This window comes from Sinocyclocheilus grahami, unplaced genomic scaffold, assembly GCF_001515645.1.
Source record: "Sinocyclocheilus grahami isolate Dianchi unplaced genomic scaffold, SAMN03320097.WGS_v1.1 scaffold234.1, whole genome shotgun sequence".
Taxonomy (NCBI): domain Eukaryota; kingdom Metazoa; phylum Chordata; class Actinopteri; order Cypriniformes; family Cyprinidae; genus Sinocyclocheilus; species Sinocyclocheilus grahami.
In genome coordinates, this window is record NW_015505413.1 from 1,665,300 (window position 1) to 1,683,321 (window position 18,022).

General features: G+C 37.1%; 1 protein-coding gene across 1 annotated transcript in view; it reads left to right on the plus strand.

Annotated features, from left to right (window-relative positions):
* The window catches only part of LOC107597680 (arginyl-tRNA--protein transferase 1), a 91,127-nt gene that overhangs the window by 48,863 nt on the left and 24,242 nt on the right, over positions 1-18,022 (plus strand). The window contains exons 9-11 of the mRNA XM_016288844.1: positions 3,360-3,364; positions 3,746-3,808; positions 4,627-4,726. Coding sequence (XP_016144330.1) covers positions 3,360-3,364; positions 3,746-3,808; positions 4,627-4,726 — 168 coding nt within the window. The remainder of the gene's footprint in view (positions 1-3,359; positions 3,365-3,745; positions 3,809-4,626; positions 4,727-18,022) is intronic.

Below are 18,022 nucleotides of genomic sequence, written 5' to 3' on the forward strand. Positions count from 1 at the left end.
CAAAAGGAAACCTATTTTTTTGCTTTTTTTTTTTTTTTTACAGCAGCCAAGCAGAAAGGCTCTCTCTGGTTTTATGGCAGCTGTAGGCTACCTTTGCAGAAAAGATAGCAGAACAGAACATTACAATCAAAAATGGCTCTTTAAAGCATTAAAATAACTAAATTAAAAGTTAAAATCACTGAATTAAAATGAAAATAAATAATAAAGAAAATGACTTCTAAACTGCTATAAGAAGCACACATGAACTAATTTGAGCTTAGTAATTAGTACTGATCTAGCTTACACAAAGCATGAACACATTTCACTGCACCCCATAAACACAAAAAAGCTGATCAACCACTCCTTTAAAGGGATAGTTCACCCAAAAATTAAAATTCTGTCATTAAATACTCACCCTCATGTCGTTCTAAACCCGTAAGACCTTCGTTCAAACAATGTAGAAAATGTATCCGCATAACGCACCTGACACAGAATAGCATACGTTGTTTACGTTCAGTGGATATTCTCCAAAATGGCACCAGGGTGACGCGGAGGAGACAAATTGTTGAATAAAGTCGTTATTTTTGTAAATATCTTAATTTGTGTTCCAAAGATGAACGGAGGTCTTACGGGTTTGGAACGACATGAGGGTGAGTAATTTATGACAGAATTTTCATTTTTGGGTGAACTAACCCTTTAATGCTCTTTCACAAAATGCGTAATAGCACCTCCTGCCTCAAAAATAAGGTGGATGAAATTATTTTTTACCATATATAGCAAGGGTCCTTACCGTTAACTAATCAACAGGTTTTTACTGTCTTTTACCATTAACATTACAAACATTTTTTACTGCGTAGGTTTGAACATTGTGAGTGGCGTTTGTGATGTTTCTGTGTTGGTTTTAATTTGGAGGTGAGTGACGGTGGCACGGCAGCGTCTAAAGCCTCTCATACTGAATGGATTGGCCGAGTCGCTCCCCTGGTGTTGTGATAACGAGCCGCCTTCCTGCAGGGCTAACTGGACCCAGATGGGCCGAGGGGGCCGCGGAGAGATCCCGTTACGCTGCGGCTGCGTAGGCCCCCTACCGCCGAGACGTTTGAAGTCTCAATGGTGGACTAGGGTGAATAAAGCGCCCTTCTCGATTAACCACTTGATTGAAAAAAGCCAGCGTGAAGGTTTGAGTGGGAAATACGATCTTGGGCAGGTAACGGTTTGGGGTTTTACGGCCGTTCAAAACAGGAGACATATATTCATACACGAGTGCATTCATGTCTATATATATATATATATATATATATATGTATATATGTATGTATTTTTAAATTTATTTATTAAAATTTTTTTGGTTTGAAATATGACATGTTCTTGATTTTAGTCAAATTCACCCTATTTTAATTGGTATATTTTTCTTGTTACTCAGTAAAAATAACTTTTTAATGTCCTTTAAAGAAGATGCATTTATGTTTATTTTAATAAATGATATTTACTGTTTTGAAAAACTTTACCCACATGTATGTTGTTCAATTCAATGTTGTATTGTTTCATTGACTGCTGTTTTGTTTACATCTCTTATAATAGTTAGACACTGTGTTATGTGGACGCAGGAAATCTCCTGCTCTGGATGTGTGTGTGTGTGTGTGACATTAATATTAAGCAGACATCTTGTCCGTGGTGAGCGCTGTGGCATAATTGGCTTGTGTAGGGGTGTCAGAGCGCTGAAGAGGAGATAATGGAGGCTTCAAGCTGCTGCCAGCACTGAGGAGGGAGGGGGCTGCCCTTTCTTTCTCCATCTTTTTTGTGAATGGGTTCCACAGCCTCTTCTTATCCGTCTCTCATTCACGGAAAGCCAGGCTTTGTCACCAGGGGATGGGAACCCGGGAACCTGGCAGCGACCGCATGACCTTTTAGCTCCTCGCTGTTTGTCGTCGCTTCTTTTCCCTTCACTATTTTTCTCTTTCATTTTCCTCCACTTTTATTTTGCTTTGGCTTCTCTCTATCACCATTAAAACCTTTTACCCATCCCTACTTGTAAGTCAATAAGGAGAGAGGTCCCTCTTATTAGTTTTCACTTTTACTTAGCTATTTTTGTATTTGCTTTGAGTAATCATAGAGTAAATGTAACCTCTGTATTAAAACATGATTTTTACTTCTTACATTTTATCTGCAACTTTTATTGTCTACTGATTGTATTTGCATCAGTAAAAAATAACTTTATAATTGTAGCTGTATCTGAAAGCCATTAGTATTAAGTTTGCTTTGTGGTATTCTGCTTTAAATTTCTCAAAGCTTTTAAGTGCCTAACAAACTACATTTCCCCCCACACATGGCTGACTGTCCGTCTGCATCAGTAACTGGTTTTCTCTTATGTTTGTTTGATAAACCCCCCCCCCCCCCCCCCACCCCACACACACAATTTTTGGGAAAAGACAGAGTGTGAGGTGTACAAAATGCAGAAGAAGAGAGACGAAAGAGCAGGATTTATTTATGGAAAAGAGAAACGTGCTTGTGCAGGGAATAAAGCGAGAACTGAAGAGAGAAAGAGAGCGGGAGCTCGTTGATTGCTCGCAGGAGGAAGTATAAATCTCCTCGGTTTTTCCTCCTGTTTTTATTTTCTCAGCTCCCTTTTGTTTTTCTCCTCCCCTTCCTCTTTTTCTGCACTTCCAGATATACATTTAAATGGCTGTTTATGAGGGAAACCGTTGATCTGGTCCATATGCAGCAAGTCTGGTGATGTTTTATCTATTTTAAGCATCATATCCTGATTCTACACATCATAATAGTATAATTATGAACCGTTAATAGTTGTATATAAAGTTTTTTTTTTATAGTTATTTACAAAAAAACTGAATAAATTAGTTTTGTCAATTGCCTCTTTTTCCCTAAGTTAAGTGTCATATCTCTAAATATCTTTCCCTGCCAGCATTTTTGAAAAAAGTTGCCAGCCACCGCCAGCAATTTTGATGATTTTCTCTAAAATTTGATGGCCTCCAGTATATTTTGCTGTATGAATATTTGAATATGCAATACACCAAGATCAGAGCCTCTACTTAAAAAAAAAAAAATTCAGTTTTATTCTAGCTTAAAGCGTTCTTTTTTTTTTATCAACACTTGAATATAAGTAGGTTTCATTAAAAATGCATAATTTTGAGAAAAAGGTGAGAAAATCACATTTTTATCAAAAACTACATCTTCATCAATACCTCCAAAGCTTGCACAGACATATACACCGCTTCCTGGATCAACATTTTACTCTGTAACATTATGCAGTTTTCATTTATATGCTGTCTATTGCTGATGATTGCATTATTTTTCATATGCATCTGTTTACATAAGAGATCGCTAGTTTCTCTGTCCTGTTCACGTGTGTTTTTGTTTGGGAGGTTTTGTACTCGTTTAGAAGATGCGTAATAACGCCCACGAGTGTATAACAATGAAAACACGAAAAGCTGTAAAAACTCGTCTTTGGCGGGGAAGCGTTTTCTTGTAAAAGACGAGATAACTCGTCAATGGCGGGGAAAGAGTTAATATTACACATGACATGTCTTTATGCAGCATATTTAAATTTAATGAGATTTCAAAGCATAATTTCTGCTATTTTTCTGTCTTTTCTTGCGCAAAGCTATTGTATGTCTTCAAAATGTAGCAAAACAAGTCATATGGTACTTTCTTTTTTTTCGTAGTTTTTGGAGCTTGAAATCCCCAGTATGAAAAAGAGCTTTGTGGACATTTTGCAAAATATTTTCTTTTGTCTTCCATAAAAGTAAAGTCACATAACATATTACATAAATGGAAAGAAAGCTGTCAAACTACATGGGAGTAATGGGCAAGAGTAAGTAAATGTCTTATTTTACCAGCCTGTCTGAAAATAACTGTTTCTTTGGTTTCATCACGAAAACAACAGAGAATTGAACAGTGGATGTTTGTAGCATTAAATCAGTTCTCTTTGTAAGGAGCATCAAAGCAGTTTCACGAGTTTAAAGGGTTAGTTCACCCAAAAATGAAAATTCTGTCATTAATTACTCACCCTTGTGTTGTTCGAAACCCGTAAGACCTTCGTTCTTCTTTGGAACACAATTTAAGATATTTTTGATGAAATCTGAGGACTCTCTGACCCTCCCATAGACAGCAAGGTAACTACCACGTTCAAGGTCCAGAAAAGTACCAAGTTGATTGACAAAGTAGTCCGTGTGTCATCAGTGGTTCAACGGTAAAGTTACGAAGCTACGAGAATACTTTTTTGCGCAAAGAAAACAAAAATAACGACTTTTCCACATTTTCATCTCTACTGCGTCACTTGTGGACGCGCGTTCGCGACAGTATCATGACGCGAGCGCGTCATGGTACTTCTTTGTCGATCATCTTGGTACTTTTCTGGACCTTGAACGTGGTAGTTACCTTGCTGTCTATGGGAGGGTCAGAGAGTCCTCAGATTTCATCAAAAATATCTTAAATTGTGTTCCGAAGATGAACGAAGGTCTTACGGGTTTGGAACAACACAAGGGTGAGTAATTAATGACAGCATTTTCATTTTTGGCTGAACTAACCCTTTAAGCACAAAGCTAGTAATGTCAAACTAAGTGGTTACATGTTTTGTAGCATAACCCATATGCCTGCAAAGCATTATTTCTGCTCTGGTTCTCTCTGCAGGGAGATTGCCTTCACCAGGCAGTTGCAGCAGCAGTCGCCCAAACTTTCCTACTACTATCTGGGTTTCTACGTCCATTCGTGTCCCAAGATGCTCTATAAGGTACATCTCTCATTCAACATCAACCTTCATTTCTGTTCATCTTCTGTTTGCACTCATCAGTGTCATCTAACCTAACTGGGCGCTGATGTACTGCAATATCATATTGAACATGCACCGAAAGAAATTACGTAAAATGTCTTTACGCTGCATACCCATAGATAGGTGGCAGTATGGAGTCCACAACCACTGTAGTATCATCAGCAAAATGCAGCTTTATCTTGTGCATCTACCTAAATTGGCTGCATAAATCTTCTTGTACAGTTCTGAAGTGAAGTTTAAGATCAATTGTGCTGCTTTCAAAAACTTTTTCCATTCACTGCACTTTGCTGAATAGTAAAACAGTATGCATCAAAACAAGTCATTCCGGCGGGTACAAGTATTTACTTTCTTAAATATTTTACATGCATGTATCCTCTCGATCACACTGTTGGGCAAGAGGCAGGCCACAGTGGTTGGCTTTTTGTTTTGGAGTTGATGTAGACACCTGTTAAAGGTGTTAATCGTCTGTTGTCTGCCAGCAGCACACCTCTCCGCTTGGTTGCCGCTGTGATCTGTTTCTCTCATTACTGCTCTCCAATGACCCGCCCTGGAGCGACCGCAGTGCCACACTTCAGGAAATATCTCCTTCCTGTGAGATGGTAGATACAGTATAGGAGGATCAGTGCTAAACTTTTTTTGAATTAGCTTTTATTTTTATATTTTCATTTTAATTTTTCCATATTTTTAAATACTCCAATTTAGCATTTTTAATATATCTTAATATTTCAATTTAATTTTAATACTTATTTTAGTTAGTTGTCAAGGCAAACCAGTTTTTTTATTTACTTCTTTTTAAGTTTAAGGTTTTCATCTAATATTATTTTTGTATTTTTATATTTATATTATATATATTTAATATTTATATAAATACAATTTTATATTCAAGCTTTAATTCCGTTAACAAGCATATTTAAAGAGTATTTATTTTTAGATGACAATAACTGGAGAGGAGTGAGGAAATACATTTCTTGTTTCTTTCTTTCTCTGTTTTTTCTAGTTTTGTGTATGAAACTCTCATTTCTAGTATAGTTATGCATATCTTAGAATGTCCTACAAGATGTGTTACGCATCAGTTTATCTGGTTCACAACACCTTCGAATCCAGATGAGCATCAATTTGTATTTAACCACTCGTACAGTAGTTGCACACCTTCAACAAATCTTCATTTTCTTTCCTCTTCTTTTTTGAGAACTTGCATTGGTGATAAAAGTTCAGTTAAAGTGGATTGGCAACCACAAGCATTTTTAAGCGTCTGAATTACATTACGCATATTTTTCATTTATTTTACAAATTTTCTGTGGTAATTTATTTATTTGTTTTTAAATGTATTTTTTTAGTTCTTTAATTAATTTGTTTGTTTTGTTATAAAACATTCTTTAACATTTATTATGTTATAAATCCAGCACATACATTTATGCACGTACACGTACATGCGCAACGCTGAACTCATACGTCATGCTCCCGGAACTGCTTCTGTGTACAACTGTTGGCACAAGCTAGATTCAAGTGATTATTACGTTTTGAATATGGATATTTTTCTTACAAAAATGCATCGATTCGCTACAGAAGGCCTTTGTTCACCCCCCGGAGCCGTGTGAGGAACTTTTTTTTATAGATGGCCGATTTTTATTTAAGTTCTTTTGGACTGATGCATGCAACACCCGCTGAGTGGCATTAAACAGCTTGAAAGATCAAAGACAATTTTTAATATAACTCTGACTGGATTCGTCTGAAAGAAGAAAGTCATATACACCTAGGATGCCTCGGGGGTGAGTAAAACACAGCCTAATTTTCATTTTTGGGTGAACTAACCCTTTAAGTTCACTCACCAGGCCACTTTTTATTTTAGCTTGTCAAGTTTGTTTTTTCAATTACATAATGTTAGCATTGCCAACCCCAGGTCATATGGCAACACTAAATGTTCCTAGATTTTGCTGGAACACTATTTTAAAACTACTCTGAAATGTGGAAAGCTAATATATTTGACGTGCAGTGAACTCGGCATCAGACTGACCTGCAAAATTAATCAGCGCTATCTCAATATCGCAATCGCATGCCTGCTTTTCAGCCCTTAAGCCTCATGGTGTGGACAGGCCACGGAAAATGTGGAGGTATGCTTCTAGATTTGGCTCTGTTGTGTAGTTTATTGCGATTCTGACACCGTTAGCTGTTTCCGCAGCCTCACGCTTGGCTTGTAGTTGGTTTTCAGCATCTTTTGCGAACAAGGGACTTGTTGGCGCCGTGTTGGAGCCGGGCCTCAGGACGATGGAAGATGACGGTAAAGCAGTCCAGAGGGAACTCTGTGTAAGTGCTTGCACAGGTGTGGCCGAGCGTAAAGCGTGTTGGTCGTCGTTTGACTGAGACGAGGGAGATGCTGGGCAACTGAACAGCTGATTCATATACGATGGACGGAGATTGTGAGAGAGAACAAGAATGTAAATAAAAGTGACGGACTGGCCCAGAGCTGACGGCGAGGAAGAGGGAACATATGCGGCTGACTGTAGAAGCTATTAGCAGTTGAGGAAGAGGTCAGAGCTACTGTAGTTCACGGTGTCACCTGATAGTGTTATTGGAAAGGTAGACGGCCCTAATCTTTATTTAAACATTTTTCTCTTTAAAGGAATAGTGCAAAAATTATGATTCTGTCATTTACCTATCCATTGCTCTGAAATCTCATTCATGCTTATGTTCAGTTCAAAAATTCCTCCTCAAGGCATACAACTCCAAGTTTCTTGTCATCTTTGTCACTATTTCTGTCTTTTTCTTGCACAAAGTTATTGTATGTCTTCATAATATAGCAAACAAATCATATGGATCATTTTTATGGTCCTTTTTTGGAACTTGACAGCCCCAATTCCCATTATAAAAAGGAGCTTTTGGACATTTTTTTAAATATCTTGGATGCAACCACTCATCAGTTTTTCACATTGGAGCTCAGCTCAGTTATTCTATTGCATGTGTTGTTTATCTATCCTTTTATTTGCATTTTAGCATCATTCTATGAAACAGGTGCTTTTTCCAGTTAATATGGTAAGATTACATTTTTTGTAAGTGTTTTTATGTCACGCAAATAATATGTATTTAATTGCATTGTGGCACCTTAAGTTAACCCTCTGAGCACACTTGTCAAAAAGGGACTGAAGCCTTGAAATGTTTTTTTGTTTTTTTTTTCAAGAAAATTTACCTTACAGTATATAATTTTTTTCAGTAATATTTTTGGTTGATTATTATTTAGAATTTTGGGGAGATTTTATGATACAATGCAATATTTATAAAATTTTTATTATCCACAAGTTTTTTTTTTTTGTGGCAAAAAGGGACCAAATTTCATTCCATTCTGATTTTTTTTTCTCCCCATTAATTTCCTATGTCGGTCTTGTTTGACAATGAAGGTACCAAGTGTTACTTTTTATTTTTCAACACTTTAACATATCTGAATCATGTCAATAATTTTTTCATATTACATTTTCTGGTCAAAAGTGACCGAATGTTAATTATGCCTTCAGAAATGTAGCATGGTTGACATTTTAATATGTTATTTCTAGAAATTTTAACCTATATATTAAATAAACATGTATAGGCTGATAATATCATTATGCCTTTTTTATTTATTTAATAGTTAATTTCCTTTAAAGTTTTCTTCACATTTCATTGTGATATATCAATTTATATTTATTTAAGAGCTACACAAATGGAACCTGTTTAGTAGAATGATCCATTGTCTTTTATCACAGCTTTGATATTGATTGTTTTCGTATCAGTGCTGCACTCTATTAGAAACCATGACATAATTTCCTCAGTGAGCGGAAAGCCGCTGCGTATCTTAATTCACTGTTTCTCTGCACTGCAGTATCGTGTTAGTCTACTGAAACTTTCAACCTCAGCCTGTATCTGCAGTCCTGGAAGTTGTTTGTGCATCTGTCTTTCTCTCTGTCTCTGTCTTTGTTGAACGCTCTCCGTGGAGCCGGTTTCTGCAGAGCTGTGCGTGTGGAATAGTGAATAGAGCTCGGTTGGAGCCCAGCTCTGGGTAATCTCTCCCAGCGCAGCTCTCACATCAGAGGATGAGTGCCACTCACCCCTCTCATTCACCTCCTGCCATTGTGCACTGAGAGATTAGTCTGGGGTTAGAAGGTTGTCTGTTTCTCACCTACATCCAGAACCCACCTTTTCAAATCCAGTAGTTCACATAAAAATCAACTCATGTAATTCCAACTCCTAATGCTGCTTGTTGCACTTTTCAGTGCAGTTTACAATAAACGAGGACTGAAGCTTTCAAGCTTTGAAAAGGACATAAAAACATTAAAGTATAATTTGAACCCATATGATATCTTTGTGATAAACAGACCTACAATCTGAAAGTTCTGTTTATATGAACCCTGAACATTGCATTTCACATATGATTTTACATGCATTACATCTCTTCTGAACAAAACGTCAGCTAATGTGCAGTGCCCAGATGATTTTGCCTTCTAAAAAGAAATTTAAATTTAAATATTTAGTCTCATCCACTGGCCATTTCACGAGGCATGGCAAGGAAATAAACATATGTTTGTAAGATTTGAACCTTTTGTGAACTTGCATCACAGCACTTTGCAAGGTATTTTTTTGAATCTGATTGTGAAAATAGTCTGATTCAACCTTTTACATGCTCCATTTTTTCCTGTCGATCAGATTATTTTAGGTCTACACCGCTCCTTTCAATCCAATTGAAATTTTCATTCGATCTCAGTTGCATCGATTAAGGTGTTTGCACGAAGGCTTTTGAGTCTGATTGAGCCATCAATCTGATTATTAGATGGATTATTTGGGTGCATGTAAATGCAGCTAATGAGTTAAATGACTAATAAATCATTCCAATTCATAAATGAATCATTGAATGAACAATCAACCAATTCATTTACAAGATTCAAAAGAGTGTTTTGTTCATGAATCTTCTCTCATAAAACATGCCAATGAAATCTAGGGAAGCTTTTCAATCACTAATGTCCTAAATTTGGATCGGTTTCTCACACACAAGTGATCGTATGACAACAGAAGAGTTATGTAAACTGCTTTTGTGATGTTTTTGCATCTTTTTGAAGCTTAAAAGCCCTAGTCACCATTAATTATAATTGCAAAAGAGCATGGAAAAGTCTTTAAATTCTCTTTTTGTATTTTGCGGAAGGGTTTGGAAAGACATGAGGGAGTTTAAATGATGAGAGAATTTTCCATATTCCTTTAACACGAAGGCATATGGTATTATTGTGGCTGTCCGGGAATGTCTTGTTGAAATCCATCTCAGTGTGTTGTTTCAGAATGACCCCCTGCACCTCTGCTAAGAGCTCAGCACCCGCTGTGTCTCCTCAGAGCCCCTGAGCTCTCATGCTCCGCGCTGCTTAGAGCTCATTTCCATCGCATTAGTGCGGCTCGCTTCTTTTCAGCCACAGAACACTGTGTACCTTCACTGTGTCTATTGGCAAAGCACGGTGCTGGAGTCGATATATGTTTATGTGTATGCTCTAAAAAAATTTTTAGAGTGTAAAATTGTTGCATAAGTGATATTGGGACAGGCAGATTTATTTGAACATTAGGCCTCAAACACACTCTGCACAAGTACATGAATGTAAAAGTTTGCACACGTTTAATTTTAATGTGTCGGTGTGTTCTAAAATGTCACAGTGCAATATATAACAGAATAAATAATACCTTCAGAACTCTTGTCACCTCATTAAGAACTGAGGTTATTATAGGAATAGTTCACCCAAAAAATGAAAGTGCGGCTCGCTTCTTTTCAGCCACAGAACACTGTGTACCTTCACTGTGTCTATTGGCAAAGCACGGTGCTGGAGTCGATATATGTTTATGTGTATGCTCTAAAAAAATTTTTAGAGTGTAAAATTGTTGCATAAGTGATATTGGGACAGGCAGATTTATTTGAACGTTAGGCCTCAAACACACTCTGCACAAGTACATGAATGTAAAAGTTTGCACACGTTTAATTTTAATGTGTCGGTGTGTTCTAAAATGTCACAGTGCAATATATAACAGAATAAATAATACCTTCAGAACTCTTGTCACCTCATTAAGAATTGTCATCATTTACATTGAGTAATGCCACAGGAGTTTTTTTTTGTCAATGCAATGAAAGTTAATGGGGTTCAGTGTTGTTTTGGACCCCATTTACTTCCATTGTTTGGGCAAAAACATTCTTAAGAATATATTTATTTGTGTTGCACAGAAAAAAGACATACAGGTTTGTAATGACATGAGGGTGAGTAATTGATGGCAGAGTTTTGGCAAGAACTTTATGTATCCATAAAATATAACTACATTTACATACAGTACTTGAGTGAAGGGTTGAATTTACAGGCTGAATTTATTTGATTAAAAATACAGTAAAAAGAGAGATTGTTGCAATTTAAAATAAATGTTCATTTTTAAAATATATTGTAAAATGTAATTTATTCCTGTGATCAAAGCTGAATTTTCAGTCTTCAGAGTCACATGATCCTTCAGAAATTATTCTAATATGCTAATTTACTGCTCAAGAAACATTTCTGATTATTATCAATTTTGAAAACAGTCATGCTGCTTCATATATATTCATGGAAACCTTGATTTTTTTTTCAGGATTCTTTGAATATAACGTTTTGATATAAATATGAAACATTTGAATATAAAGCATTTATTTGAAATACGAATATTTTGCAACATCAGATTTCTTTACTGTCACTTTTGATAAATTTAATGCATCTTTGATGAATACTTTTTTAAAAATGAAACCTATTGATCCCAAACATTTGAATGGCAATGTATTTCTCATGTTAGGTTTTTTTTTTATTTTTTTATAAAGATAAGTATACTTTTATTATACTGAATATATATTATTTAGTTGTTGTGGAAGAAGTACTGGAGCAGACCGTAAACACAAACAACCAGACACAATGCCAAGAACTTTAACTGGCCTCCGTTTAAACTTGACTGGTCACAAAGGCAGTGGTTGGAGTCCTTTGGGGAGGCTGTGCCCAGTGCCAGCCAGCTCCGTTCCTCTCACTGCAGTCGAGCCAGACCGCCGTCCAGTTCGAGACGTGACTTCCTGGCCATGCCGGCTCCATTCTGTGCCTGAGCCGCTGATGGCTGTTTGGCCCTCGACTGTGCCCAAGCTTTCAAGCTTCTGAATGTGTCTAATGGGGTGGAATGAGCAGGTCTGTGGGGTTCTGGCGAGAGATGCATCCCCCCCTCCACCCTCCCTACACCTGCCTCCCACTCCATCCACCAGGTGTTTCCCAAAGCTTCCTGTGAATTCCACATCCAGGCCAAAGGAAACAAGCGTCTGAGAAGTGCATTGGGGTCGTCTTTGTATGTTTGTGTGCGGGCTGCCGGTCATCTGGAGAGGCTTTTCATTAGTCTTAAGAGCCGCTTGCTGCTAAGTTAATGTCGGAAACCTGAGGAATTTCAGTGGGTTAAATGGATAATGCTTGCACTGTGCTCAGGCCAACCTTGATGCAAATGTGCCACCGTTAAGCATGCTTAAGAATGGGTTATGGGTTAGGGAGTTTAATGTGTCTTTTAAAGCACGAGTGTTTTTATTTAACTCCTTAAATTTTGCAACTGGAAGACCCCAGAGTCTATGAAAGGACCCCTGTTTGGCAGGTATGTTTCTTACAGCAATGTATGGAGTTGCTACTTCAGTGAAAGTCCCTCTAGTGTAGTCAAGAGGGATTGCACTCATGCTCTCCTACTGTAACAGGCTTCTTTGGTTGACTGTAACCTCTCATCTGTTCATCTGGGACAAATGTATTGAATCAAATTGGGCCAAGAACTGAGAGAACATGAGTTAATTCTCATGCATTAGCGTGATGCATGCATTGCAGAATTTGTAGCATGCTAAACCAAAATAGGCAACATCTGTTCATGTTTTCCATTGTTATATTTAGCTGTGATTCTTAGAAACATTTTTGATTGTAATATTTATTGACTTTTGTCAGTGCCTCCCTTTTTTCCCCTTCCCCTGCTTTGCGTGGGGCCTTGTTGCACAACATTTTATTTATTGTTGTTTTCTTTGTATTTTAAGACCAAGAGTTTTATTTATAGAATAATGGCACAGTAAATGTAATTTAGGTGAACTATGTAGCTATTATAAGCTTTAATTCTTTAATCTCTAACAAAGTTTAGTGATTTAGTTTATGAGTACATTGTTTTGGACCAGAAAAAGTGAAAATGCTGATATACACTAACATTCAAAGGTTTTGGGTTATTTTGAACTTTCTATTCATCAAAGAATCATCAAAAAAAAAGAATAAATAAATGATCATTTACACACAAATATTAAGCAGCACAAATGTTTTTAGCAATAATAATAAAAATGTTTCTTGAGTAGCAAATCAGCATATTAGAATGATTTCTGAAGATCATGTGACACTGAAGACTGGAGTAATCATGCTGAAAATTCAGCTTTGCATCACAGGAATAAATTACATTTTAACATGTATTGAAATAGAAAACAGTTCTTTTAAATTGTAATAATATTTCACAATATTACTATTTTTACTGTATTTTTTTTCATCCAATAACACTAAGAGACTTGAAAAACATGAAAAATGACTGATCCTAAACTTTTGAACGGTAGTATGACTTTTTAGTGTCAGGAACAGTGTTTTTAGCATGCTAACAGACTTTAGTTTTTTTCATTGAAGACATCATAAGTGAAGAAGATGCAAGCATTGCTTTTGAGAATCAGGGCCCCACTGTCATGAAGAACTGATAAAGTTGCAATGTCTAAGTCTTGAAAATTAATGTAAATAAAAAAAATGTTATGAACATTTCTGTACAGTTTTTTTTTTTTCTAGTTATGCTCCGCTCTAAAATATTGTTCCTTGTGAGTACAACCTTTGTTTTGCCCATCTTTCTTCGAATCTATCCAGAAGTCATGGAAATTCAGTGATCAAAAGGAGTGGGAACCCTGGAGATTGTACATGTGCTGTTTGGAGCCAGCACAAAGCACCCTTCTCGTCTAATCTCTACATCTCTATAATAGAGTCCTCATCCTGTTTGCTGTACGTGTTTCTGTATCTCTCTCTCTCTGTTCTTGTATAAATCCTCAGGAATGCAGAGGCAGGTGGGAACAAGTGCTGGTTTCTTGCTCTAGTGTTATACATTTTTGCTTGTGCTTGCACACATGGTCACACTTTCGTCCGTGTTTATTTTTGTCAACCCTTTAAATTGATTAAACTCACAACCAAACTAAAAAAAATTTCAATACATTGAGTTGCCTACTAAAAGCATTTTTGAGTTTGAATGCTTCTATGATGCCCAGATATGCTGTCTAGGTAGGCTAGGTTCTGAGACACAGTCCTAGTGTATAGCAGAAGTTCTTTTTTTTTTTATATATATATATCCTGTATGCTTGCAGAACCCAACCCATCTCATTCAACTTTCAAGTAAACTGACTTAAAACCCTCGCTCCTTTCTTTACCGTCCCTGCGCCCGTCCCGTAAACCACACTATCACGCCAGCATGAAACGATAGGAAATGAGGGCTTGAAATGAAAGAAAGTGGTCTGAGAGAAAGATAAACAATTACCACACATTTAGTTTGGCGTGTTCTGCCCTTTCTTCTTTTTTTTCCCCCTCATCAAAGCGCCTTTGAAGCGTGCTCGGTTCTGCAGCGTAATCTCTTTCACTTGTTTTTCTTTCATTAATAAGCTACGGCCCCATGGAACTGTCAGTTAGCCGTTTAAATGCGGTCTGCACTTTCGTTGCATGCTGTTGAGATTGGATTTGTGATTGCAGTGCAGGACAGGAAAAAGACTGAGAAATTTCAGCATTGGGGTCTTACTGCTAGTCCGAAATCTTTCCCATAGGCTTGAGCAAGTGAGAGCTTGTTAGCATAGGACTGAAATGTCAAAATTCACGATCTACACGGTCGGCAACCTTTTTGGCATGACGTGCCATTTTTTTATTTTTCTGGTTAACCACTGCCAACACACAGTTTTTTAAGTAACTAAACTCAGCTTCATTGTTTGTAGAGCGAGACACAGACACAGACAATTTTAACATATATCTCTCTCAAAATGGTCATATTTGAGAAAAAAAAATAGAGTAGTTTGCATCCCTGGATATAGCTGTTGGTCATTTAACATTCTATCGTAAAACGTATCGTTGACTAATATTAAATGGTTTGCAGCTTCATCTTACCTCGCTCTCTTTTAACGTTAAACTGACGCATCACGCTCTGCTTCTGTGAACAGTAAACCCCGCCTACTTTGATTTGATTGGCCATCATTTGAGCGCTGTTAGACCGCTGAGGCTATGATCTGAAGTGCCTAGTATGTGCAGCGGTCGCGCGTGCATCCGTAGACTAGCGCAAGTTAATTCTCACACTTTAATAGTATTTATAGCTCCTAACAGGCTGTGTGACTATGAGAAGTTATTACCTCAAAATGTACGTCAGTATGCAGTTTTCCATATTACTCGCGTGCCAGCGATTATCCCTCTGTGTGCCACTGTTGGCGACCCCTGATCTACAGTATGTAACCACCGATGTTTTAGCTCGTTTTAGTTTATACTTAGCTTGGTCAGTTCACCCCAAATATGTTAGTTTGTTGTTATTATAAAAGCATGTTTGGTAGAGCGTAGGCTTGCCACGATAGACGGTGCTGACGGTGATACTGGTGTTAAGCCGCAACACCGGTTACGTCACTTGCCCACCGCGTCACCGACCCCCACCGTCGTTTAATTGGTTGTTTATTATTTAATTGGTTCCACATTGTTTGCTGATTTTTACTTTATTTAAACTCTGTGTCATTTATTTATTTTATTTGACATCAAGGTGTATGCCGTGCCTCAAAGCTTTCTTACTCGTTTTGCTAATAAACATTCTACGTTTCTTATTTATTTGGTTATGTATTATACATGTTTACTTGTTTCCAGTTTTGTACATTCAAACTTTATGCAAGTTCTTTGTTATTTTATATTAGGCATAGCCTGCCCTATAGCATGGTGTATTTTTATTTGTTTTAATAAAAGTTCTATGTTTTATATATACGCTAAAGTGAGTTTGACGTTGTATTTTGTTGTTGCATTCAAGCAATTGACGCCTAACTGCCGCTAATTTTTAAGCTATTTAAAAGCGAAGGAAAGCGAGGAAAAGAGGGAGAATTCAAACGAACTAAAAACTAACAATTGCTTTACTCCGAATTGCCGCTATTTGAAAGTGAAAGTAAAATGCGCACGCTGCTTTTACAAGCTATTTAAAAGCGAGGAAAAGAGGGAACGCCCCCACCCCCGCGTGATACCGGTATTACTGATGTTGTCACACGTCGATTAACCGGTGGGAAAATGTCCTCACCGTCACAACCATAGTAGAGCGCGAGGGTGAGTTAATGATGTCTGTTTTCATTTTTAGGTGAAGCGATCCTGTAATACTGCTCTAATATTGCTGAATGTGTCTTTAAAAAGGCTGTACATGAACTCTGATCCTCTCTTCAGTCATTATAGTGTAAAAAGCCGTGCTTTGCTTACCAAATCACCTAACCTCTCACTCCTTCAGTAACGCTTACGAGTCCAGCGTCCTCCCTCTTTGCCTGATTTTCACCCTTCCCTGAGTCCTCCATTGGCTGCCAACCTGACAGAAGTTGCTTTCTGATTTGGTTAATTTGAAACCACCAACAGCGAGGCGTATGAGGGAAAAGTTTGTTTGAATTGGGGCTTGTTTCTTCTCTTTTCTCTCTCCCTTCTGTACTTGAGTCGAAGCCAGCACAAGGGTCTTGTTTCAATTAGTAAAAAAATACTCGCTCATCTAGCAAACTCCTTTCTGTCTGTGTTGATTTTTGTGGTGGTGCACTATTTTACTCTCTAGATGATGTGTTTTTAAATGTTTCTAGTGTATTTCAAGTAAACAATGTGTTTAATATGTTTAATCTAGTGTGCACCACTGTTAAAAATCTAAGTTCAATAGCTCTTTTTGAAAGAAATGTACACTTTCATTCAGCAAGGATGCTGACGTTTATAGTGTTACAAAAGATTTCGGTGTCAAATAAATGCTGTTCTTTTGAACTTTCTATTCCTCAAAGAATCCTGAAAGAATCCATGTCATGTTTTTCACAAAAAGTATGAAGCAGCACAACTGCTTTCAACATTGATAATAATAAGAAATGTGTCTTGAGCAGCAAATCAGCATATTAGAATGATTTCTGAAGGATCATGTGACACTGAAGACTGGAGGAATGATGCTGATTTTAAATGGTAATAATATTTCGCAGTATGGTTTTACTGTATTTTTGATTAAATAAATGCAGGCTTGGTGGGCATAAGACTTTTTTCAAAAGCATTCAATTTTCAACGAGATTTTTTGATGCTACACTCTTAAAAATAAAGGTGCTTCAAAAGGTTCTTCAAGCGATGCCATAGAAGAACCATTTTTGGTTCCACAAAGAACCATTCAGTCAAAGGTTCTTTAAAGAACCATCTCTTTCTTACCTTTTTATAATCTGAAGAACCTTTTTTCGCCACAAAGAACCTTTTGTGAAACAGAAAGGTTCTTCAGATGTTAAAGGTTTTTTATGGAACCATTTAGACAAAAAGGTTCTTCTATGGCATCGTGAAGCACCTTTATTTTTAAGAGTGTATGCACTGCCAAGATTTGGCCAAACTAGGGATGGTCGACTAGTTTAGTCTGGAGTTACTTGAAGTTTTGTCCTGCACCTCAGAAAGTCTAAAAAAGTTCATAGTGAAGGAGTAGCATTTTTGATGTCCCTTAAGGCTTTTTAAACATATTGCACAAGGGTAGAATGACATGAATAATATTGTTTTAGTTACTAAAATATTTACAAGTGTTTAATATATTTCATTATTAATATTCAACTTTAATATTATTTCATAGTAATATAAAACCAGTGTGCTTTGCATTGCAGTGCACAATAAGTCTTGTTTCTGCTTTGGTGGGAGTGTGTTTGACATGAATTCATAAGTAGCAGGCCTTTGTCTGGTTTGTGTGTCTGTGATGTGGGTCGATGAGACTGTTGAGAGTTCACATAATGCATTACTGCACCGGAAAGACATTAAAATGCACATTGCATTTGCTGAAATTGACTTATTTGGATGGCAGTATGAAAGTGATTGTGTTTTCTCAGAGAATTGAAACGAGCCTGACTGCAGATATATTGTGCATCCCTAAATAATAAATAACCCACATTCATGACATTGGTTTAGCGTGTTGACACGGTGTGGTAATAAATGCGACGTGTTTTATGTGTTGAGGCCCTGGTTCAGTGCACTT